The sequence below is a fragment of the Carcharodon carcharias genome, chromosome 12 (genome assembly GCF_017639515.1).
Source record: "Carcharodon carcharias isolate sCarCar2 chromosome 12, sCarCar2.pri, whole genome shotgun sequence".
In the NCBI taxonomy this organism is placed as follows: domain Eukaryota; kingdom Metazoa; phylum Chordata; class Chondrichthyes; order Lamniformes; family Lamnidae; genus Carcharodon; species Carcharodon carcharias.
Window position 1 is genome coordinate 121483297 of NC_054478.1, and position 27065 is coordinate 121510361.

Consider the following 27065-nt stretch of genomic DNA (forward strand, 5'->3'; position numbering starts at 1 on the left):
GATGCCCACCACCCCCTGGGTGAAAACATTTTTCCTCATGTCCCCTCTAATCCTTCTACTAATCATCTCAGGTCTTAAAAAGAAATTTAAAATGGCATCACGGTAAATCTGTGACCTCATTGGCTGGTAGAGAATCTACACTGAATTTGAAACTAAAACATTGTTAAACCAAATAAATTAATCACTTAATTAATAAGTAGAGGGTATCTAGACCAGAATCAGTGGATTACTGTTCTTAGAATTTAGCATTTATAGGAGAAATCTAGCCCTAGGGAACGTATAGTTAATAAGGACTCAATAAGCAGTTATTAGATTTAAATTAATTTATTAAATAGTTCTAGAAATGGCAGTTGCTGGGGTGAAGTGCTTCACCTGTGGGATGTGGGAAATCTGTGACGCTTCAAGTGTCCCGGACAACTACATCTGCAGGAAGTGTACCCAATTGCAGCTCCCCACAGACCTCATGGATCAGTTGGAGCAGCAGTTGGATGCACTTAGGAGCATTCAGGTGGCGGAAAGTGCCATAGACAGGAGTTTTACAGACATGGTCACACCCAAGGTACAGACAGATAGATGGGTGACCGCTAGAAGTGGCAGGCAGTTAGTGCAGAAATCCCCTGTGGCTGTCCCCCTCTCTAACAGGTATACCATTTTGGATACTGTTGGGGGGATGGCCTATCAGGAGAAAACAACAGCAGTAGCTAGAGCAGTGGCACCACGGCTTCTCTGTTGTTCAGCAGGAGGGGGGGGTCAAAGCACAGAAGAGCAATTGTCATAGTGGACTCTATAGTCAGGGGCTCAGATAGGCGCTTCTGTGGTCGTGAAAGAGACACCAGGATGGTATGTTGCCTCCATGGTGCCAGGGTCCAGGATGACTCTGATCGGGTACGGGAGGGAGAACAGCCAGAGGTCGTGGTACACATTGGTACTAACGACATAGGCAGGAAGAGTGGCGAGGTCCTGCTGCGGGAGTTCAGGGGGTTAGGAAGAAAGTTAAAAAACAGGACCTCTAGGGTTGTAATCTCAGGATTACTCCCTGTGCCACGTGCCAGTGTGGCTAGAAATAGGAAGATAGTGCAGCTGAACACGTGGCTGAACAGATGGTGTAGGAGGGAGGGTTTCCGATATATGGATCAGTGGGATCACTTCAGAGGCAGGTGGGACCTGTATAAGAAGGACGGGTCGCATCTAAACTGGAGGGGCACCAATATCCTGGCTGCGAGGTTTGCTAGTGTCACTCAGGAGGCTTTAAACTAGTATGGCAGGGGAGTGAGAACCAGAGCAATAGGTCAGCAGGTGAAAGAAATGACTGGGAACCAGTGAATATGGCCAGTAGAACTAAGAGGAAGGGCCGGCAGGGAGAAATTACTGGGGGTCTGAAATGCATTTGTTTCAGTGCAAGAAGTATAACAGCCAAGGCAGATGAGCTTAGAGCTTGGATTAGTACTTGGGACTATGATGTTATTGCTATTACAGAGACTTGGTTGAAGGATGTACAGGATTGGCAGATAAATGTTCCAGGATTTAGATGTTTCAGGCAGGATAGAGAGGGATGTAGAAGAGGTGGGGGAGTTGCACTGCTGGTTGAAGGGAATATCACAGCTTTACGACAGGAGGACACCTCGGTGGGCTCATGCAGCGAGGCAATATGGGTAGAGCTCCAGAATAGGAAGGGTGCAGTCACACTTGGGGGTTTACTATAGGCCTCCTAATTGCCGGCGGGAGATTGAAGAACAGTTATGTAGGCACATTTTGGAAAGATGTAAAAGCAATAGGGTTGTTCTGGTGGGAGATTTTACCTTTCCCTATATTGACTGGGAATTACTTAGTGCTAGGGGTTTGGATAGTGCAGAATTTGTAAGGTGCATCCAGGAGGGCTTCCTGAGACAATATGTAGATAGTCCAACTAGGGAAGGGGCAATACTGGACCTGGTATTAGGGAATGAACCCAGCCAGGTGGTCGAAGTTTCAGTAGGGGAGCATTTCGGGAAAAGTGACCATAATTCAGTAAGTTTCAAGGTACTGGTGGATAAGGATAGCAGGAGTCCTCGGGTTAAGATGATTAATTGGGGGAAGGCTAATTATAACAATATTAGGCAGGAATTGAGGAATCTAGACTGGAGGCGGATGTTTGAGGGCAAATCAACAACTGACATGTGGGGGGCTTTCAAATGTCAGTTGATAAGAATTCAGGAACGGCATGTTCCTGCTAGGATGAAGGATAAGCATGGCAAGTTTCAGGAACCTTGGTTAAAGAAGGATATTGCGAAATTAGTCAAAGAGAAAAGGGAAGCATTCGTAAGGGCTAGAAGGCTGGGAACAGATGAAGCCCGTGGAGAATATAAAGAAAGTAGGAAGAAACTTAAACAAGGAGTCAGGAGGGCTAAAAGCGGTCATGAAAAGTCACTGGCAACCAGGATTAAGGAAAATCCCAAGGCCTTTTATACATATGTAAAAAAGAAGAGGGTAGCCAAGGAAAGGGTAGGCCCACTCAGGGACAGAGGTGGGAATCTGTGTGTGGAGCCGGAAGAAATGGGAGAGATACTAAATGAGTACTTCTCATCAGTATTCACCAAGGAGAAGGACTTAGCGGTCGATTTGTCCAAGGAAGAGTGTGTAGATAGCCTGGATCATGTTGAGATCAAAAAAGAGGTGGCGTTAGGCGTCGTGAAGAAGATTAAGGTCCCCAGGGCCAGATGGGATCTACCCCAGAGTACTGAGGGAGGCAAGGGAGGAAATTGCTGGGGCCTTGACAGAAATCTTTGCGTCCTCACTGGCTACGGGTGAGGTCCGAGAGGACTGGAGAATGGCCAATGTTGTTCCATTGTTTAAGAAGGGTAGCAGGGATAATCCAGGAAATTACAGGCCAGTGAGCCTTACGTCAGTGGTAGGGAAATTATTGGAGAAGATTCTCCATGACAGGATTTACTACCATTTGGCAGCAAATGGGCATATTAGTGAGAGGCAGCATGGTTTTGTGAAGGAGAGGTCGTGTCTCACTAACTTGATCAAGTTTTTCGAGGAAGTGACAAAGATGATCAACAATGGAAGGGCAGTGGATGTTACCTACATGGATTTCAGTAAGGCCTTTGACAGGGTCCCTCATGGCAGACTGGTACAGAAGGTAAAGTCGCACAGGATCAGAGGTGAGCTGGCAAGATGGATACAGAATTGGCTTGGTCATAGAAGACAGAGGATAGCAGTGGAAGGGTCCTTTTCTGAATGGATAGCTGTGATTAGTGGAGTTCCGCAGGGATCAGTGCTGGGATCTTTGCTGTTTGTGGTATACATAAATGATTTGGAGGAAAATGTAACTGGGCTAACTAGTAAGTTTGCAGACGACACTAAGGTTGGAGGAGTTGCAGACAGTGAAGAGGATTGTCAAAGGATACAATGGGATATAGATCGGTTGGAGACTTGGGCGGAGAAATGACAGATTGAGTTTAATCCGCACAAATGCCAGGTAATGCATTTTGGAAGATCTAATACAGGCAGGAATTATACAGTAAATGGCAGAACCCTTAAGTGCATCGACGGGCAGAGGGATCTGGGTGTACAGGTCCACAGGTCACTGAAAGTGGCAACGCAGGTGGATAAGGTAGTCAGGAAGGCATATGACATGCTTGCCTTAATTGGCAGGGGAATTGAGTATAAAAGCTGGGAAGTCATGCTGCAGCTGTATAGAATCTTGGTTGGGCCACACTTGGAATATTGCGTGTAGTTCTGGTCACCACATTACCAGAAGGATATGAAGGCATTGGAGAGGGTGCAGAGGAGGTTTACCAGGATGCTGCCTGGTCTGGAGGTTATTAACTATGAGGAGAGGCTGGAGAAACTCGAATTGTTCTCACTAGAACGATGGAAATTGAGGGGCGACTTGATAGAAGTTTACAAAATTGAGTGGCATGGACAGAGTAGATAGTCAGAAGCTTTTTCCCAGGGTGGAAGAGTCAGTTACTAGGGGACATAGATTTAAGGTGAGAGGAGAAAACTATAGAGGAGCTGTGCGGGACAAGTTTTTTTTACACAGAGGGTAGTGTGTGTCTGGAATTTGCTGCCAGAGGAAGTGGTGGAAGCAGGTACGATGGTGGTGTTTAAGAGGCAGCTTGACAAATACATGAATAGGATGGGAATAGAGGGATACAGACCCCGGAAGTGCAAAATGTTTTAGTTGACGGGCAATATGATCGGCGCAGGCTTGGAGGGCCGAAGGGCCTGTTCCTATGCTGCACTTTTGTTTGTTCTTTGTTCTTTAAATCTATGCCCCTTGGTAATTAACCCCTCCACTAGATGAAACAAGTCTTTTCCTGTCTACCCTATCTTGGCCACTCATAATTTTGTATACCTCAATTAGGTCACTCCTTAGCCTCCTCTGTTCTAAGGAAAACAAACCTAGCCTATCTAATCTCTCCTCAAAGCTACCCTGGCAACATTCTTGTAAATCTCCTCTGCACTCTCTCCAGAGCAATTATGTCCTTCTTTTAAAGTGGTGACCAGAACGGTACACTAAATTCCAGCTGTGGCCTAACCAGCATTTTATACAGTTCCATCATTACATTCCTTCTTTTGTATTCAATACCTTACTCAGTAAAGGAAAGCATTCCATATGCTTTATTTACCACCTTGTCCACCTGTCCTGCCACCCTCAGGTACCTGTCAGTAACTTCCCATTGATTGAGTATCCCCTTGCTTTGTTTGCCATCCCCAAATGCATTACGTCACACTTTATTGGATTGAATTGTATTTGCCACTTCTCCACCCACTCAACCAAATCATGGATATAATTCTGGAGTGGACAGCTATCCTCTTCAATTTCAATTACACGGACAATTTTTGTGTCATCTGCAAATTTCGCAATCATGCCTCCCACATTTAAGTCTAACTCATTAATATATACAACAAACAGCAGGAGCCCCAAAACTGAGCTCTGTGGAACACCACTGGAAACCATTTTCCATTCGTAAAAACATCCATCAATCATTACCTTTTGTTTCCTGTCACTGAGCCAATTTTGAATCCAACCTGCCGCCTGGCCCTGTATCCCATGAGATCTCACTTTCCTGACCACAGTCTGCCACGTGGGACCTTGTCAAATGCCTTACTTAAAATCCATGTGGACAACAACCTCTGTACTACTCTCATCAATCTTCCTTGTTGCTTCCTCAAAAAATTCTGTTGTTAGCTAGACACAATCTTCCCTTAACAAAACCATACTGACTATCCCTGGTCAATTGTGCCTTTCTAAGTGACAGTTTATCCTCTCAGAAATGTTTCCAATAGTTTGCCAACCACCAATGTCAGACTGATGGAATTTTCTGGCCGATTTCTTGCACCCTTTTTAAATTCACTCCACATGATATCAATAAACAGCTGAAGGCCCTGGGTACTGCAAAGGCTATGAGTCCTGACAATATTCTGGCAATAGTACTGAAGACTTGAGCTCTGGAACTTGCTGTGCCCCTAGCCAAGTTGTTCCAGTACAGCTACAACGCTGGCATCTACCCGGCAATGTGAAAAATTGCAGGTATGTCCCATCCACAAAACGCAGGACAAATCAACCTGGCCAATTACCGCCCATTGGTCTACCTCGATCATCAGCAAAGCAATGGAAGGGGTCATCAACAGTGCTATCAAGCAGCACTTGCTTAGAAATAACCTACTCACTGACGCTCAGTTTGGGTTCTGCCAGGATCACTGACCTCATTACAGCCTTGGTTCAAACACGGAAACAAAGAAACATTATAAATAAGAGTAGGTCATTTGGCCCTGCAAGCCTGCTCCGCCATTCAGTATGATTGGGGCTGATCCTCTATCTCAACACCGTACTCCTGCTCTCTCCCCATAGCTTTAGTGTCTAGAAATCTATTTCCTTCTTAAATATATTCAGTGACTTGACCTCCACAGACTTCTGTGGTAGAGAATTACACAGGTTCACCACCCTATGGGTGAAGAAGTTTCTCCTCATCTCAGTTCTAAATGGCCTACCCCATATCCTGAGACCGTGATCTTGTTCTAGAACCCCTCGCCAGTGGAAACATTACCCCTGCATCCAGTCTGTCCAGCCCTCTCAGAATTTTAAACGTTTCAATGAGATCCCCTCTCATTCTTCTAAACTCCAGTGAATACAAGCCAAGTCGACCCAGATTCTCCTCGTATAACAATCCTGCCACCTCAGGAATTAATCCAGTGAACCTTCGCTGCACTCCTTCTATGGCAAGCATATACTTTCTTAAGTAAGGAGACCAAAACTGCATGCAATACTCCAGGTGTGGTCTCACCAAAGCCATGTACAGCTGCAGTAAGACATCCTTGCTCCTATACTCAAGCCCTCCCGCAGTGAAGGCCAACATGCCATTTGCCGCCTTTACTGCTTGTTGCACCTGCATGTCCTAGGGGCACCTTTCAGTGATTGGTGTACAGGACACCCAGGTCCCTTTGTACATCAACATTCCCAATCTATCACCATTTAATTAATACTCTGCCTATCGAAGTGGATAACTTCACACTTATTCACGTTATGCTGCATCTGCCATGTATTTGCCCACTCACTCAACCTGCCTAAATCGCCTTGAAGCCTCTTAACGTCCTCCTCACCACTCACGTTCCCACCAAGTCAACAAACTTGGAAATATTACATTTGGTTCCCTCATCCAAATCATTGATATATATTGTGAATAGCTGGAGCCCAAGAACTGATCCCTGTGGTACCCCACGAGTCACTGCCTGCCACTCTGCAAAAAACCCATTTACTCGTACTCTCTGTTTCCAAATCTCAATTCATGAAAATATTTTACCCCCAATTCCATGTGCTTTAATTTTGCACACTAACCTCTAACCATGTCCACTAGTTCTCCCTTATCTATTCTGCTAGTTACATCCTCAAAAGCTCCCAATAGGTTTGTCAAACATGATTTCCCTTTCATAAATCCATGTTGGCTTTGTCTAATCCCACTGATCTTCTTTAAGTCTCCTGTTATCGCATCCTTTATAATAGACTCTAGCATTTTCTCTACTACTGATGTTAGGCTAACCATCTGTAATTTCCTGTTTTCTCCCGCCCACTTTTTTTTAAAATAGTGGGGTTGCGTTTGCCACCGTTCAATCTGACGGGATGTAAGAAATAGGAGCAGGAGTAGGCCATTTAGCCCCTCAAGCCTGCCCTGTCATTCAATAAGATCATGGCTGATCTGCCCCAAGGCTCAACTCTTTCGTGCCAGCTCTTCTTGGCCCTCAACTCCCCAATATTTCAAAAGTCTATCTACCACCTCTTTAAATACTCAGTGATCTAGCCTCCACATCCCTGTGGGGAAGAGAATTCCAAACATTCACTACCCTCTGGGAGAAGAAATTCCTTCGCATCTCAGTTTTAAATGAGCGCCCCCTTATTCTGTAACTATGTCCCCTGGTTCGAGATTCCCCACTAGTGGAAACATCTTCTCAACATCTACCCTGTCAAGCCCCCTCTTATACATTTCAATAAGATCACCCCTAATTTTTCTAAACTCTAATGAATAAAGGCCTAACCTCTTTAGCCATTCTGATAAGTCAACCCCTTCATCTTAGGAATCAACCTATTGAATCTCTTTTGAACTGCCTCCATTGCCAGGTATCCTTTCTTAAATATGGGGACCAAAACTGTGCACGGTACTCCAGGTATGGCCTCACCAACACTCTGTACAGTTATAACATGACTTCTCTATTTTTAAATTCCAACCCCCAGTAATACAGACCAAAATTCAATTTGCTGTCCTAGTTATTTGCTACGCCTGCAAGCAAACCTTTTGTATTTCATGCACAAGAACATCCAGATCCCTCTGTGCTCTCTCCATTTAAATAATAATTTGATTCTTCCTACCAAAGTGCATGATCTCACACTTTCCTACATTAAACTCCATTTGCCAAGTTTTTTGCCTATTCATGCAACCTATCTATATCCCCTTGCACATTCCTTATGTCCTCATCACAACATGCCCTCCCACCTATTTTTGTATCGTCAGCAAATTTGGATGCATTATGCTCTGCCCCCTCCAAGTCATTAATTTAGATTGTAAATAATTGAGATCCTTGTGGCACTCCACGAGTGATGTCTTTCTAAGCTGAAAAAGACCCATTAATCTCGAATCTTTGACTTCTGTGTGTTAACCAATCTTCAATCCATGCTAATACATTACTCCTAATACCATGAGCTCCTATCTTGTACAGTAACCTTTTATGTGGCACCATATTGAATGCCTTCCGGAAATCCAAATACACTACATCTACTGGTTCCCCTTTATCAACTGTATTTGTTTTATCCCCAAAGAACTCTAGCAAATTTGTCAAACATGATTTCCCTTTCACAAAACCATGTTGACTCTGTTTGATTGCGTTAAGCTTTTCTAAATGTCCTGCTATTTTTCCTTAATAATGGACTCTAGCATTTTCCCAACGAGAGATGTTAGGCTGACTGGCCTATAGTTTCTTGCTTTTTGTCTCCCTCCCTTCTTGAACAGGGGCGTCACATTAGCGGTTTTCCAATCCACTGGGACCCTCCCGGAATCCAGTGAGTTCCGCCACAGCTCATCCACTGACCTTCCCCTTAGTCTATTTTCCCAGCCCACTTTAGACAACCTTTTCTTTATTCCTCTGTAATTGCCCTTATTTAAGTTGAGGACACTGGTTTGAGACCTGAGTTGCTCACCCTCAAACTGAATTCGAAATTCTACCATGTTGTGATTGCTACCCCTTAGAGGACCCTTAACTATGATATCTCTCATTAATCCCACTTCATTCCACATTACTAGGTCTAAAATAGCCTGTTCCTGGGTGGTTTCTGCAGCGTATTGCTCTAAAAAAAAAATCCCTGATGCACTTTACAAATTCTTCTTCCATGTTATCCCTGCCAATCTGATTTGTCTAGTCAATATGCAGATTAAAATCACCCATGACAATTGTAGCACCCTTCTTACATGCCTCCATTATTTCCCGAATTATATTTTGTACTACAGCGAGGCAATATTTCAGGGGCCTATAGACGACTCCCACCTGTGACTTCTTAGAAACATAGAAACTAGGAGCAGGAGTAGGCCATTCAGCTGATCATCCAACTCAATAGCCTGCTCCCACGTTCTCCCCATTCCCTTTGATCCCTTTTGCCTCAAGAGCTATATCTAACTCCTTCTTGAAAACATACCATGTTGTGGCCTCAACTACTTTCTGTGGTAACGAATTCCACAGGCTGACCACTCTCTGGCTGAAGAAATTTCTCCTCATCTTAGTCCTAACTGGTCTACCCCATATCCTCAGACTGTGACCCCTGGTTCTGGACTCCCCCACCATCGGGAACATCCTTCCTGCATCTACCCTGTCTAGTGCTGTTAGAATTTTATAGGTTTCTATGAGATCCCCCTTTATTCTTCTGAACTCCAGCGAATATAATCCTAATCGACTCAATCTCTCCTCAAAAGTTAGTCCCGCCATCCCAGGAATCAGTCGAGTAAACCTTCGCTGCACTCCCTCAATAGCAAGTACATCCTTCCTCAGATAAGGAGACCAAAACTGCACATAATATTCCAGGTGTGGTCTCACCAAGGCCCTGTACAATTGCAGCAAGACATCCCTGTTCCTGTACTCGAATCCTCTGGCTATGAAGGCCAACATACCATTTGCCTTCTTTACCACCTGCTGCACCTACAAGCTTACCTTCAGCAACTGGTGTACAAGAACACCCAGGTCTCATTACACAATCCCCTCTCTCAATTTATAGCCATTCAGATAATAATCTGCTTTCCTGTTTTTGCTACCAAAATGGATAACCTCACATTTGTCCACATTATGCTGCATCTGCCATGCATTTGCCCTTGCTATTCCTTATTTCCACCCAAACTGATTCCATATCATGATATATTGCACCTATATCACTACTCACCACCACACTGATACCTTCCTTTATTAACAAAGCTACCCCACCTCATTTTTCTTTTTGCCTATTTTTCCGGAATATTGAAAAGCCTTGAATATTGAGTCTTGGTCACCCTGCAACCAGGTCTCTGTACTAGCTATCAAGTTATATTTATTTATTTCTATTTTTGCCGTCAACTCATCTATCTTGTTACAAATGCGTGCATTAAGATAAAGAGCCTTAAGCTTTGATATTTTACCATTATTGCTCATTCTGGTTCTGCTTTCTTCTGTACTCTTCTTATATTTTCTGCCCTTTCCTGTCACACTTTGATTATTTTGTCTCTTCACTACCTTGCACCTCTGCTCTCTCGTTTCTTTTTGACTTTTTTAAACTTCCCTTCAATTGAACCCTCCCACCTACTAATTAGTTTAAAGTCCTATCTACAACCCTAGGTATACAATTCACCAGGACACTGGTCCCAGTGTGGTTCAAATGAAGTGCGTTCCAATGGAACAGCTCTCTCCTTCCCCAGTACTGGTGCCAGTGCCCCATGAATCGGAGCCCATTTTTCCCACACCAATCTTTAAGCCCATGGATTTACCCCTCTAATCTTATTTACCCTAAGCCAATTTGCATGTGGCTCAGGTAGTAATCCGGAGATTATTACCTTTGTGGCTCTGCTTTTTAATTTAACCCCGAGCTGCTTGTAGTCCCTCAGCAGAATCTCTTTCATAGTCCTATCTATGCCATTGGTACCTACGTGGACCACGACAACTAGATCCTTCCCCTCCACTCCCAAGGTCCTCGCCAGCCCAAAAGAGATCTCCTGATCCTTGATACCAGGAAGGCAACACAGCCTTGAGGACTGCCTGTCTTTGCTGCAGAGAACGGTATCTATTCCCCTAACTATGCTATCCTCTATTACTATTGCAGTTCCCTTTTCCCTTTCTCCCCACTTGCGTGGCACCCTGTACCATGGTGTTGTGGCCAGTTCACTCATCCTCCCTGCAGCCTGTGCCCTTGTCCACTCCGGGAGCAAGAACCTTGTACCTATTGGACAAGTGCACTGGCTGAGGCTCCTCCAAACCTGAGTTCTGGATCCCCATACTTGCCTCACTTGCAGTCACACCCTCCTGTCCCGGACCGCAGTTTGAATTTGATGTAATTAATCTAAGGGGTGTGACTGCCTCCTGAAACACAGTGTCCAGGTAACTCTCCACCTCCCTGATGTGTCACAGTGTCCGCAGCTCATCAACTCTGAGCCGAAGTTCCTCGAGCAGCCAACACTTGCTGCAGATATGGTCACCATGGATCGCACCAACGACCACCAGCTCCCACATACTACAGCTGCAACACATTGTCTGCCCAGCCATCTCTATTCTATTTATTTAATTAATTTGGATGTTAAATATTTTAAAAAGGAACTGTTCCAGAATCTACAGAATTTTGGAAGTTGACAACCAACATATCCACTATTTTCATGGCTGGCACCTTTAATACCCTGGGATGTAGATTATCAGGCCTTGGGGGGGGTTTATCGGCTTTCATTCCCAATAATTTCTCCAGCGCTATTTTTTTTAGTAATACTAATTTCATTCAATTCCTCCTCACTAGTCCATGGTTCCCTAGCATTTCTGGAATGTTATTTGTGCCTTCCTCCGTGAAGACGGAACTAAAGTGTTGTTTAATTGCTGTGCCATTTACTTGTTCTCCATTATAAATTCTCTCATTTTGGACTGTAAGGGACCTACATTTGCCTTCACTAATCTTTTTTTTATATACTTATGGAAGCTTTATGTTCCTTGCAAGTTTACAATCATACTCTATTTTTCCCCTCTTGATTAATCTTTTGTTCCACCTTTGCTGAATTCTAAACTTCTCCCAATCCTCAGGCTTGCTACTTTTTCTAGCAACTTTATATGACTCCTCTTGGGATCTAATACTATCCTTAATTTATTTTTTTAGCCATGGTTGAGCTGCTTTTCCTGTTGTGTTTTTGCACCAGGAAGGAACGTACAACTGCTGAAATGCATACATTAAATATTAGCCATTGCCTATACACCATCGTACCTTTTAACGACGTTCCCCAATCTATCTAAGACAATTCACGTCTCATACCTTAGTCATTTCCTCTGTTTAGATTTAGGACACTAATTTCAGATCAGACTACTTCACTTATAGCCACTGTTCCCTAAATGACTCCACACAACAAGATTATTAATTGGCCCCTTCTCATTGCACAATGCCAAATCTAAGATAGCCTGTTTCCTAATTGGTTCCTCAATGTACAGGCCTAAAAAACCATCTCATACACACACCAGGAATTCATCCACCACAGTATTATTGCTAATTTGGTTTGCCCAGTTTATATGTAGATTAAAGTCACCCATGATTATTGTAGCACCCTTGTTACATGCACCTCTAATTTACTGCCAAATGCTGTCCCCTGCCTTACCACAACTTTTTGGAGGCCTATAGATAACTCCGACTAATGTTTTCCACCCCTTGTTGCTTCTTAGCTCCACCCAGACTGATTCTACATGTTGATTTTCTGAGCCAATATCCTGTCTCACTATTCCACTGATTTCATCCTGAACTAACAATGCCATCCCATCCTTTTCCTTTATGCTTGTCTTTCCTAAATATCAAGTACCCTTGGATACTCAGTTCCCAACCTTGGTCACCCTGCAGCAATGTCTCCATAATCGCAATCTTATCATACTGGTTACATCTATTTGTGATGTTAATTTGTGCACCTTATTGCAAATGCTCAATGTATTCAGATACATTGCCTTCGGACTTGTCACTTTAACATTTTTACACATCTTTCTTTGTACTGTGGCCCTCCTTGCTGCTGGTCTTTGTTTCCTCTGCCTTCTGCTTTTCTGTCTTTCATTCCCATCTTTGTTTCCCTCTCTTGTCTCCCCCGCTCAGGTTCCCATCCCCTGCTACTCTTGTTTAAACCCTCTCCCTCAGCACCAGTGAACACCCCTGCAAGGATATTGGTCCCAGCCCTGCTGGGGTTCCACCCATCTAGCCTGTACAGGTCTCATATTCCCCAGAATTGGTCCCAGTGCCTCAGGAATCTAAACTGCCCCCTCCTACACCTTTTCTGCAGCCACACATTTATCTGGTCTATTCTCCTATTCCTGATCTCACTAGCATGTGGCACTGGGAATAATCCTAATATTATTACCTTTGAGGTCCTTCTTTTTAATTTATTTCCTAGTTCCCTATATTCTGCATTCAGGACCTTATCCCTCTTTTTATCCATGTTGTTGGTACCAGTATGGACCACGACCTCTGGCTGTTCACCCTACCCCTTCAGAATGTCCTGCAGCTGCTCAGTGGCATTCTTGACCCTGCCACCAGGGAGGCACTGTAGCATCCTGGCGTCACATCTATGGCCGCAGAAACGCCCATCTGTTCCCCTTTCGATAGAATCCCCTATCACTATTGCTCTCCCACTCTTTACTCTGTCTGGAGGTCATCCATTCCCTTTCCGCCTATGCACTTGTTACCTGGAGTGTGACTAGCTCACTGTATGTGCTATCCACGAAGATCTCAAACTTGCGGATGCTCTAGAGTGACTCCAGCTGCAGCTCCGAAACGTGGATTTTGAGTAGCTGAAGACACTTCCTGCACACATAGTCACCCTGGATACTAGAAGTTTCCTTGACTTCCCTCATCGCACAGGAGGAGCATTCCACTTGGCCGAGCTGCCCTGCCATGACTTGCCCTTAAGTTACCCCTTTTACTTTTACTTCCTCTAGTTTAGAGAATATTAAGGACAGAAGAAACACTCACCAGGCCCTACTTGACCAAAGTCATCACTGTTCTTTCTGAGGAAAGGTAGAAAATGAAAGGATCTTCCTTCCCTCTCTCACCAAACTCCAACTTAAGGACTCTAATGCAGCCCAAAGCAGCACTCCAGTGCAGACAAAAGAGCTGAACTCCAGAGGTGAGGTGACTGCCCTTGAAATCACAGCAGCATTTGACCGACTGTGGCATCAAGAAATCCTAGCAAAACTGGAATCAATGGGAATCAGGGGAAACTCTCCATCAGTTGGAGTCATACCTAGCACAAAGGAAGATGGTTGTGGTTGTTGGAGGTCAATCATCTCAGTTTCAGAACATCACTGCAGAAGTCCTTGGCCCAAACATCTTCCTGCAAGCATCAATGACCTTCCTTCCATCATTAGGTCAGAAGTGGGGATGTTTGCTGATGTCACAATGTTCAGCACCATTCACAACTCCTCAGATACTGAAGCAGTCCATATCCAAATGCAGCAAGACCTGGACCTTATCCAGGCTTGGGCTGATAAGTGACAAATAACATTTGTGCTACATAAGCACTAGGCAATAATAATTGCCAACAAAACAATGTTGTTATGTCACCCCTTGACATTCATCGCTGAATCCTCCACCATCATCACCCTGGGGGTTACCAGAAACTGAACTGCACTAGCCATATAAATACTGCGGCTACAAGAGCAGGTCAGAGGCTAGGAATTCTGCGGTGAGTAACTCGCTTCCTAACTCCTCAAGCCACAAGTCAGCAGTGCATTGGAATACTCTCCTCTTGCCTGGATGAGTGCAGCTCCATCAACACTTGAGAAGCTCGACACCGTCCAGAACAAAGCAGCCTGCTTGTTTGGCACTATATCCACAACCTTCAATATCCAGTCTTCCACCACCAACAAACAGTGGCAGCAGTGTGTACCATCTACAAAATGCACTGCAAAAACTCACCAAGCTTAGACAGCACCTTCCAAACCCACTACCATCTAGAAGGGCTATTGCAGCAGATGCATGGGAATACCACCACCTGGAAGTTCCCCTCCAAGCAACACACCATCCTGACTTGGAAATATATCACCATTCCTTCACACTCACTGGATCAAAATCCTGGAACTCCCTCCCTAACAGCAGCTTGGGTGTACCTACACATGGACTGCAGCGGTTCACAAAAGCTGCTCGTTACCTCCTCCTTGAGGGCAATTGGAAATGGACAACAAATGCTGGTGTAGCCAGCAACACCCACATCCCATGAATGATTTTTTTTAAAAACACAGGTTCAAATCCCCACGGCAGCTGGATGAATTGAAATTCAATTAATAAATCTGGAATTATAAACTAGTGAGCACGAAACCGTTGTCCATTGTCATTAAAATCCATCTGATTCACTAATGCCCTTTTGTGAAGGAAATCTGCTGTCCTTACCTTGTCTGCCCTACATGTGACTCCAGACCCACAGCAATGTGGTTGACTCTGAAATGGCCTAGCAACCCACTCAGTTGTATCAAACCGCTATGAAGTCCAAAAGAAATGAAACCAGAAGTACCACGCGGCATTGACCTAGGCACCGGAAACAGCAACAGCACACCCAACTGTGTCAACCCTGCAAAATGCCCTGACTAACATCTGGGGGCTTGTGCCTAGATTGGGACAGCTGTCCCACAGTGTAGTCAAGCAACAGGCTCATATGCTGAAGTAATCATACCTTATAGACAATGTCCCAGATACCACCATCACCATCCCTAGGTTTCTCCTGTCCCACCAGCAGGACAGACCTAGCAGAGGTGGTGGCATAGTGGTATACAGTTGGGAGGGAGTTGCCCTGGGAGTTCTCAACATTGACTCTGGACCCCATGAAGTCTCATGGCATCAGGTTAAACGTGGGCAAGGAAACCTCCTGCTGGTTACCACCAATCATCCCCTCTCAGCCGATGAATCAGTGCTGCTCCATGTTAAACACCACTTGGAGGAAGCACTGTGGATGGCAAGGGCATAGAATGTAATCACTACTGACCAAGCTGGCTGAGTCCTAAAGGACGTAGCTGCTAGATTGGGTCGGCGGCAGGTGGTGCGGGAACCAAGGAGAGAAAAAAATCTGTTTGCCTACTTGACCTCGTCCTTGCCAATCCTCCTGTTGCAGATGCATCTGTCCATGACGGTGTTAATTGGAGTGACCACCACAGTCCTAGTTGAGACAAAGTCCCATCTTCACATTGCGGATACACTTTATCGTGTTGTGCTAAATACTGTGCTAAATGGGGTAGATTTCAAACAGACCCAGCAACTTCAAACTGGGGATCCATGAGGTGCTGTGAGCCATCAGCAGCAGAATGGTATACAACCACAATCTGTAACCTCATAGACTGGCATATCCCCCCTCTGAAGTGCTACCATCAAACTGGGGATCAACCTTGCTTCAAGAAAGTACGCAGAAGGGCATGCCAGGAGTAACACCAGGCATACCTAAAAATGATGTGTAACCTGGTGAAGTTACAGCACGGGACTACTTGCATGCCAGATAGCAAAAGCAGCATGCGATAGACAGAGTTAAGAGACCCCACAACCAATGGATCAGATCTAAGCCTTGCAGTCCTGCCACATCCAGTTTTGAATGGTGGTGGACAATTAAGCAGCTAACTGGAGGGTGAAGTTCCACAAATATCCCCAATCTCAATGATGTGGGAGCCCAGCACATCAGTGCAAAAGACAAGGCTGAAGCATTTGCAGCCATCTTCAGCCAGAAGTGCCAAGTGGATGATCCATCTCGGCTGCCTCCTGGGATCCTCAGCATCACAGATGCCAGCCTTCAGCCAATTTGATTCACTCCACATCAAGAAACAGCTGAAGGCACTGGATAGTGCAAAGGCTATGGACCTGGACAATATTCTAGTAATAGTACTGAAGACTTCAGAACTAGCCACGCCCCTAGCCATGCTGTTCCAATACAGCTACAGCACTCGGAAATGTGTAAAATTGCCCAGGTATTCCCTGTCCACAAAAAGGAGAACAAATCTAACTCAATCAATTACTGCCCCATCAGTCTACTCTTGATCATCAGCAAAGTGATTGTAAGTGTCATCAACAGTGCTATCAAGGGGCACTTACTCAGAAATAACCTGCTCACTGATGTTCAGCTTGTGTTCTGCAAGGGCCACTCAGCTCCTGACCTCATTACAACCTTGGTCCAAACATGGACAAAAGAGCTGCTCTCAAGAGGGGAGATGAGAGTAAATGCCCTTAACACCAAGGCAGCATTTGATTGAGTGTGGCATCAAGGAGCCCTAGCAAAACTGGAGTCAATGGGAATTGGGTGGGGAGGGGGTGGGATCTCTCCACTGGTTGGAATCATACCTAGCACAAAGGAAGATGGTTATGTTTGTTGGAGGTCAATTGTCTCAGTCCTGGGACATTGCTACAGGCGTTCGTTGGGGTAGCGTCCTAGGCTCTATTGTTTCATTAATTACCTTCCTTCCATCATAAGGTCAGAGTGGGGATAATCGCAGATGATTGCACAATATTCAGCACCATTTGCAACTCCTCAGATACTGAAGCAGTCTGTGTCCATATGTAGCAAGACCTGGACAATATTTAGGCTTGGGCTGACAAGTGGCAGATAACATTCATGCTGCACAAATGCCAGGCAATGACCATGTCCAACAAGAGAGAATCTAGCAATCTCCCCATGACATTCAATGGTATTACCATTGCAGAATCACCCACTATCAACATTTTCGGGGTTACCATTGACCATAAATTGAATTGGACCAGCTACATAAATACTGTGGCTACAAGAGCTGGTCAGAGACTGGGAATTCTATGGAGAGTAACTCACAAAGCCTGTCCATCATCTACAAGGTGCAAGTCAGGAGTGTGATGGAATACCCTCCACTTGCCTGGATGAATTCAGCTCCAAAAATACTCAAGAAGCTTGACACCATCCAGGACCAAGCAGCCAGCCTGATTGGTACCCCATCCACCACCTTCAACATTTGAAGTGAATGCACATCAATGCACAGTGGCAGCAGTATGTACCATCTACAAGATGCACTGCAGCAACTCACCAAATCTCCTCAACAGCACCTTCCAAACCCACAGCCTCTACCACCTAGAAGGACAAGGGTAGCAGATGCATGGGAACATCACCACCTTCATGTTCCCCTCCAGTCACACACCATCCTGATTTAGAACTGTATTGCCATTCCTTCACTATCGCTGGATCCCTCCCTAACAAAGTTATAGGTGTTCCTACAACACATGGACTGCAGTGGTTCAAGGAGGCAGCTCACCACTACCTTCTCAAGGCAATTAGGAGTGGGCAATAAATACTGGCCTAGTTAGCAACACTCTCATGAACGAACATATAAAAAGCAATCAGTTGTCATTTGCAGAAGTGTCCCAAACTTCTACCACCCTTTGCACGTTCAAGTATTTCTCATTTCACTCCTGAAAAGTCAGTCTCTCATATGTAGACTTATGCCACCAATCCTTGACTCCCCAAAAAGCAGAGTTGGTTTCTCTCTATCGATCTATCTATAATCTATCAGTCTGTTTCCCTTAATATCTTTAAAAACTTTGATCAAAGCACCCATTAATCTTCTAGATTCCAGGGAATACAACAATAGGTTGTATAATTTCAGCCCATAATTTGACCCTTGGATTCAGGTATCATTCTGAAAGGTCTGCACTCCAAAGCCAGTTTGTCCTTCCTAATATTTGGTGCCTGCTTGCAATACTCCAGCTGTGGTCTAACCAGCATTTTGTGTTTTTGAACCATGATCCTTTATATGGTCTAATCTTTGAAGTATAAAGCCCAGCATTTCATTAGCCTTTTTGATTATCTCCTGTACCAGTTCATATATTTTAATGATTTATGTGTCTGGATCTGCCACCCTTACCTGGCCTATATGTGACTCCAGACCTACAGCAAATGGTTGACATCTGCCCTCTGAAATAACCTAGAAAGCCACTCAGTTCATGGGCAGTTGGGGTTGGGCAACAGATGTTGGCCTTGCCAGAGGTGCCCACATTCCATGAAAAATAAATTTCTACTTTTTCACCATTTAGAAAATACTGTACATTTATCCTTTTTTAGGCCAAAGTGGATGACCTCTATTTACTTACATTGAAATCCATTTACCACAGATTTGCCCATTCACTTAACTCCATAAAGGGATATTGATAGGTTGCACTTCTATCTACACTACTTACAATGCCGCCTATTTTTGCATCATCGGAAATCTCCAGATACATGTTCTTAACTTTATAAACTGCACTCCAGATATATTATTTCACGGGAAACCCTCTGCCAGGCTTTCCTTCTTGATTTTGAAAATCAGCGGTAAAACAGTAAATGCAGAAAGCGTGTCTCTCAGCCTTTTAGCTTATCAATCTGGTATTTTCCTTTAGGTTGTCATCCTTCAGTAAGAATAATGATGAGCATTTGAATCCTCACCTTCCAGCTTCTCCAGATAATGAAAGTCAGCTCAACTATTCTAGCTCCGTGTGCTGTGTTTCTGAGATGGTACAAAGTGAAGAAACTCAGGATTTACTTTTGGAGGGAGTGACCAATGCAAAGGTAGGTAAATTTAATTAAATATTCAATGAAGGAAACTTAATAATTGCTAATAGATTAGAGAAGATGTGTTCCTCTCTGGTAATGTAATCTGTATTGTTGTAAATCATTTGAACTGTGTAGCTACTTCCATTGTTTGTGTTAGGTATTTGTGTTTGCAAGGACTCTTGAGATATGCAAGTTTCAACGTCCCTTTAATGTGTATTATTTTTCTGATAACCTGGTCTTCAGCAACAACTGTTATCCTCATTCACTCCCTAACACCTTATGTGCTGCTGCTGCTGTTCGCCTCATCTAAGTTAGAGGCTCTCTGTTGCATGCAAAAATCTCTTGCCCTATTACATACACTTATTATCTTTGCTGTTCACTTTACGAACTGATTTGTGGTCAATGTCTAATACAGCACATCTGACTGACTATGAGCATCACCACAGAGATTCACTATAGAAAGATATTCTGCATCTTGTTATGTCACCACAGTTCTAATCTTTCATCATGCATGCAACAACTGTGGCATATTGATATGATCTCAAGAGCCATATTTATTAAATCATAATCGATTTGCACAGAAACAACCAATCGCCCCATCAGCCCATTCAGTGTTTATGCCACGCACCAGCCTCTATCTGCCTCTCTTCATCTAACCCCATCTCTTCATTACTCATGTTTTCATCTAGCTTTCCCTTAAATGTAACTATGCTACTCATCTCATCAACTCCTTGTAGTAGCAAATTCCACATTCTAACCATCCTCTGGTCAAAACAAGTGTGTAGGTTGGTCTCCTACTGTAATGAAACTGTGTTTCCTCTGAGTTGCACCCTAAAAGGTATGCTAGAATTTATAGAATTGAATCATATTGATTAAAGTATCTAATATTTATATTTTCAGACTGAAGGACATTCTATAATTATTTAATATTGTTTATTTTCTACCTCACCAATTTGCAGTAAATTTAACATTTTGCAATTTTGTGTCTAGAATGTTATTGAATTGGATGTGTTACTGCCCGGTGGGGCAGTCTAACTGAAGACAGAATTCCTGTTTAATTTTCCATGTGACGCACTGCACATCGTAGCTTGGATGTGTGAGTTGATGTTTTGTCTGAAAGGGATCTTGTCAAATTTTAGAAGTGCACCTTGGAGCTTCTTCGGTGTCTTTGTTTGCCAGTGGTGAGAGGCAAGATAAATGAAGAATTTAATCACCTCAAAAATAAATGGTGCCAAGTTGATTGGCCCATAAAGTACAAGATTTACTCGAATTGAGCTAAAGGAAGATAAATTTTGCTTGATGATCTGAGGGAGTCATTTTTTAAAGATGTATAAGAAAAAACAAATAAACCCTTAGAATTTTATTGCCTTTATTTTTTTTCTCTTTCTTAGGATGTGAGTGTCAATGACAGGTCATTGAGGGATGGGCAACAAATGCTGACCTTGTGAACTGAGTAGCTTGATAAGGCTGCATTCAGTGGCATTATCGTTGCTGAATCCCCCCTATCAACATCCTGGGGGTCACCATGACCAGAAACTGAACTGGACCAGCTGCATAACCGTTGGCTACAAGAGCAGGTCAGAGGCTGGGAATTCCGCAGAGTAACTCACCTCCTGACTCCTCAAAGCCTGTTCATCATCTACAAGGCACAAGTCAGGAATGTGATGGAATACCCTCCATTTGCCTGGATGAGTGCAGCTCCAACAACATTCAAGAAGCTCAACACCATCAAGGGCAAAGCAGCCCGCTTGTTTGGCACTCCATTCACCAGCTTAAACATTCAGTCCCTTCGCCACCGACACAGTGGCAGCAGTGTGTACCATCTATAAGATGCACTGCAGTAACTCGCTTCTTCGACTTTCGACAGCACTTTCAAACATGTGACGAGTGCATCAGCTGTGTAGGAGCAGCAGCACCTGCAGTTCCACTCCAAGCCACACACCATCCTGACTTGGATCTATATCGCCGTTCTTTCATTGTCGCTGGGTCAAAATCCTGGAACTCAGTCCCTAACAGCACTATGGGTGTACCTACACCACATGGACTGCAGCGGTTCAAGAAGGCAGCTCACCACCACCTTCTCAAGGGCAGTTAAGGGTGGGCAATAAATGCTGGCCTAGCCATCAACACCCGTGTCCCATGAAAAGAGTAAATTATTTCTGGACTAAAACTCTGTTCCTGTTTCCAATCAGTTTCTAGATCTCCTAAAAGCTGTAAGATTGGATTTAATTTTATCAGAATTTAGAGCTTCCACTGTCCATTTAGAGCAACCGATGGTATAAGAGGTTGTGTATATGTATTCTGAGTACAGTAACCAATTATGTATTCTGGAACCAACTGAGTTGGTTCTACACAGACTGGATTGGTGGTCATTTTGAATGGATTGATAATGAAATAACAAATTGAAGACATAATCTGAAAAGATATAAGCTATTAGACTGTATAGAATGGATAATGCAGATGACAAATTGTTAATGGAGAGAGATGGTGGTAATGCAGCAGATGAAGTTTATTTAAGTGCACATGTATATAGCGAGGGATATGGTAAAGGATTCAAACATTTCATTCATTGATTTTCCATTAAGTAATTCACTGTTTACAATGATGGACCATGCCAGTATGAAGGCAGCATTTCTGGGTGGTTGCTCAAGTGTCACCTTTTGTTAGCAACGTTATAAATGCAGAGCCTGAGAGAAAGAAACAACCAGGTCCAGAATTGAGAACTAAGTGTTAGTTGACAGGTCGTTTAAAACCACTGGACTAAGGACTGCTAAAACAAGCACATCACAAAAGTCATTACAGCACAGAAGGCCATTCAGCCCAACATGTCAGCACCAGCTGTCCAAATGAGCAATTTGAGTGCTATTCTCCTGCCTTCTCCCCATAACCTTGCATATTCTTCCTTTTCAGATAGCAGTCCAATTCTCCTTGAGTGCCCTGATTGAATCTGCCCCCACCACACATACAGGCAGTGCATTCTAGATCTTAACCACTCAGTGCGTGAAAAAGTCTTTCCTCATGTCACTTTTGCTTCTTTTACCAATTACTTTAATCAGTGCCTTTTCATTCTTGATCCTTTCACGAGTGGGAACAGTTTCTGCTCTACTCTGTCCATACCCCTTATAATTTTGAATCCCAACACTGACCCCTGGGGAACTCTCACTACAAACTTTCCTCCATCCCGAAAGCCATCCACTACTCTCTCTTTCCTGTCACTGAGCCAATTTTGTATTCCATTTTGTTACTGTCCCTTTTATTCCACAAGCTGTAACTTTATTAACATTACATTCCCTTTGGCTCCCCCTACTTGAATGGCTTCTTGTACCACGGTGCCATGGTCATTTTGCTCATCCACCCTGCAAACTTTCCTCCATCCCGAAAACCATCCACATTCCACAAGTCTCTTGTGTGGCATTGTGTCAAATCCCTTTTGGAAGTTTATGTACATCACAAGGTAAATGAGTGCAGCAGAGGAAGCTGGGTGTAAACTTGAGAGATTGCCCCAGTTCTCTCAGCTATAAATTCAGGATCCTTTAGTCCGGCCAAGGTGAACAAGTGCAACTGAGTGCAAACCTGAGAGTTTGGTGAGTGGGGGAGCATGGTGAAGGAGTGGAAGGGAAGGAGGTGATCACTTCCTTTCGTTTTTTCTATCTTTTTCACCCTGTTGGAATTGGTTCTTACTCTACTATAGGGAAAGGAGAGTATTTTGGTGAGTATTTGGTAAGTGGTTAAGCTCTATTCTATTCCTCAGGTTTAAAATGTTTGGATGAGAGTGGGATCTGCAGGGTGGATGAGCAAACTGACCATGACACTGTGGTACGAGAAGCTATTCAAATGGAGGGAGCTAAAAGGAATGTAATGTTAGTAGAGGACAGTATAGTAAGGGGGATTGACACTGTGCTTTGCAGCAAAGAGTGAGAGTCCAGATAGCTGTGTTGCCTGCCTGTATATTCCTACTATAAAGAAAAATTCTAAAGGGAGGATCCACCATCTGTGGTTAACTAAAGAAGTTAGGGAAAGCGTCAGACTTAAGGAAAAAGCATATAACTGCACGAAGATGAGTGGCAGGTCAGATGATTGGTCAGAATATAAAGAATGGCAGAGAATGACTAAAAGGTTAATCAGGAGAAAGAAATTAAGAGTATGAGAGAAAGCTAACTAAAAATATCAAAATGGATAGCAATAGTTTCTACAGGTATTTAAAAGTTTCCTTAGAGTAAGTGAGTGTTGGTCCTCTAGAGAGTGAGAATGGAGAGTTAATAGTAGATAATAAGGAAATGGATGAAATGAACAAATATTTTGCTTATGTCTTCACTACAAAGGATACAAAAAATTCCAGTAATAGCTGTAAATCAGGAGGTATAAGGGAGAGGGGAACTTGGTGAAATTACAAAACCAGGGAAGTGGTACTGAGCAAACTGATGGAGCTGGGGGCTGACAAGTCCCCAGTTCCTGATGGACTTCATTCTAAGCTCTTAAAAGAGGTGGTTAATGAGGTAGTAGACGTGTTGGTGTTAATTTTCCAAAATTTGCTGCATTCTGGAAAGGTTCCATCAGACTGGAAAGTAACAAATATAACCCCTCTATTCAAGAACTGAGGGAGGTAGAAAACAGGAAACTATAGGCCAGTTAGCTTGATGTCTGTCATGGGGAAGGTGCTAGAATTAATCATTAAAGAGATTATACCTGGGCAATTAGATAAACTCAAGGTAATCAGGAAGAGTCAGCATGGTTTTGTGAAAGGGAAATCATTATAACCAATTTATTAGAGTTCTTTGAAGGAGTAACATGTGCCGTGGATAAAGGGGAGCCTGTACTATACTTGGATTTCCAGAAGGCATTTAGTAAGGTGCCACATCAAAGGTGGAAAATAAAAGCTCATGGTGTAGGGGATAACATTTTAGCATGGATGGATGATTGGCTGGCTGAAAAGAGAGTATGCATAAATGGGTCTTTTTCCAATTGGCAGGATGTGACGAGTGGGGTCCTGCCGGGGTTTGTGCTGGGGCCTCAACTGTTTACAATTTACATCAATGACTTAGATGAGGGAGCAAAGGCATGGCACCTAAATTTGCAGGTGACACAAGATAGGTAGGAAAGTATGTTGTGAAGAAGCTATAAGGAGTTTGCAGACGGATATAGATAGATTTGCTAAATGGGCAAAAATCTGGCAAATGGAGTATAATGTAGGAAAATGTGAAGTTGTTCACTTTGGCAGGAAGAATAAAAAGCAGAGTACTCCTTAAACAGAGAGCAACTGCAGATTGCCATGGTGCAAAGAGACTCTTGCATAAATGACAAAAAGTTAGTATACAGGTACAGCATGTAATTAAGAAGGCTAATGGAATGCTATCCTTTATTACTTAAAAGAGGAATTGAGCACAAAAGTAAGGATGTTATGCTTCATTTATACAGGGCATTGGTGATACCCACATCTCGAATATTGTGTGCAGTATTGGTTTCCTTAATAAAGGAAGGATGTAAATGCATTAGGAGATGTTTCAGAGGAGGTTTGCTAGATTGATAACTGGAATGAGCTGGTTGTTTTATGAGGATAGGTTGGACAGGCTGGACTTGTTTCCATTGGAGTTTAGAAGAGCGAGGGATGACTTGATTGAAGTATATAAGATCCTGAATGGTCTTGACAAGGTGGATGTGGAAGGGTTGTTTCCTTGTGTGGATGAGTCCAAAATTAGGGGGGCAGTGTTTTAAAATTAGCGTTTATAAGACAGAGATGAGGGGAAGGTTGTGTGACTTTGGAACTCTCTGCCACAGAAGGCAGTGCCAGGGGGTGGGGTGGTCATTGAGTATCTTTAAGGCAGAAGTAGATAGATTCTTGTTAGGCAAGGGAATTTAAGTAGATGAGAATGTGGGACTTGAAACACCAACAGATCACCCCTGATCTTATTGAATGGTAGAGCAGGTTCGGGACATTTGCTGAGGGCTGGAGAGGAACTTGCAATGGGAGGGGTAGGATCCAGTTGTCGTGGTCCAAACAGGTACCACTGACACAGGTAGAATTACGAAGGAGGTTCTGCATAGACAATATATTAGGCACTAAATTAAAAAGCAGAAACTCAAAGGTTATAATCTCTGGATTGTTACCTGAGCTGCGTGCAAATTGGCATAGGGGACATAAAATTATAAATATATGGTTCAAAGACTGGTGTTGTGGGGCATGGGGCACAGGGCACCAGTACTGGGGAAAGTGGAGGGGTTGTATATTGGGATGGTGTACACCTGAACCGTGCTGGGACCAGTGTTCTTCCGAACCATATAACTAAGGAAGTAGAGAGGGTTTTAAACTAAATAGTGTGGTCAAGGGATCAAATGTAGAAAGATGTGGTATATCAAAGAGTAGAGACAAAGCAAGAGAGGAAAATAGTAATATGAGGGTCAGAAAATGGTAGAAAGGGCCAGAGGAAAAAAACCTAAGAATGCACCAACAATCAAGACTAGATCTTACAAGGATACCATCAAGACAAAACTAAAGGCTCTGTATCTGAATGCACGTAGCATTCATAATTAAGTAAACAAATTGATAGCGCACATTGAAGTAAATGAATATCACCTGATGGCCATTACAGAGACATGGCTCCAGGATGACAAGGGCTTGGGTCCTGAATATTGAAGGGTATATGACATTCAAGAAGAATAGGAAGCTGGGTAAAGGTGGAGGGGTAGCACTGTTAATCAAGGATAGCACTGATGCAATAGTTAAAGGTGATCTTGGTTCAGGAAACCAGGATGTAGAATCGGTTTGGGTGGAGATGAGGGATCATAGAGGAAAGAAGTCACTAGTGGGAGTGGTCTACAGGCCCCCTACCAGTAACCACAATGTAGGATAAAGTATACAAGAAGAAATATTGGGTGCTTGTAATAAAGGGATGGCAATAATCATGGGTGACTTTAATCTACATATAAAGTGGTAAAATCAGACTGCCAGTAGTATCCTGAATGAGGAGCTCATAGGATGCTTTCAAGATAGCTTCTTAGAGCAGAACGTTCTGGAACCAACCAGAGAGCAGGTTATATTAGACTTAGTATTGTGTAATGTGACAGGATTGATTAATGACCTCAAGAGTAAAGGCACGCCTTGGAGCAGCAATCACAATATGATTGAATTTTACATCCAGTTTGAAAGGGAAAAGAGTGGGTCTAAGACTAGCATTTTAAATTCAAGTAAGGGCAACTATGCGGACATGAAAGCAGAGTAGCTGAAGTGAACTGGGATACTAGGCTAGTATGCAGTGGCTGACATTTAAGGGGATATTTCAGAAAATTAGGGGGGCAGTGTTTTAAAATTAGCATTTATAAGACAGAGATGAGGGGAAGGTTGTGAGACTTTGGAACTCTCTGCCACAGAAGGCAGTGCCAGGGGGTGGGGTGGTCATTGAGTATCTTTAAGGCAGAAGTAGATAGATTCTTGTTAGGCAAGGGAATTTAAGTTTATCGAGGGTAGATGGGAATGTGGGACTTGAAACACCAACAGATCAGCCCTGATCTTATTAAATGGTAGAGCAGGCTCAAGGGGTCAAATGGCTGCCTCCTGTTCATATTACGTATGTTCGTATAACATCAACAGCATTTCCCTTATCAACGCTCCCTCTTCTAAAAAAAATCCAGCAAGTTAGTTAAGCATGATTTTGCTGGCTTTCCTTAATCAAGCTGCATTTGTCCATGCGACTATTAATTTTGTCCCGAATTATTGTTTCTAGAAGTTTCCCCATCATCAAAGTTCAACTGACTGGCCTGTAGTTGCTGGGTCTACCTTTACACCCTGTTTTCAGGGTGTAACATTTGCAATTCTCTAGTCCTCTCCCT

At 43.5% G+C, this 27065-nt stretch overlaps 1 protein-coding gene across 8 annotated transcripts in view; it reads left to right on the plus strand.

Annotated features, from left to right (window-relative positions):
• Positions 1 to 27065, plus strand: part of LOC121284644 (KAT8 regulatory NSL complex subunit 1-like protein) — a 326543-nt gene that overhangs the window by 277737 nt on the left and 21741 nt on the right. For 7 of the 8 annotated variants that reach the window (XM_041200188.1, XM_041200186.1, XM_041200189.1 and 4 more), the window contains one exon: positions 19088 to 19256. In XM_041200188.1, the coding sequence (XP_041056122.1) occupies positions 19088 to 19256 (169 nt within the window). Of the gene's footprint in view, positions 1 to 19087; positions 19261 to 27065 lie in introns of all 8 variants that reach the window. The other variant, XM_041200185.1, reaches the window with a different exon arrangement.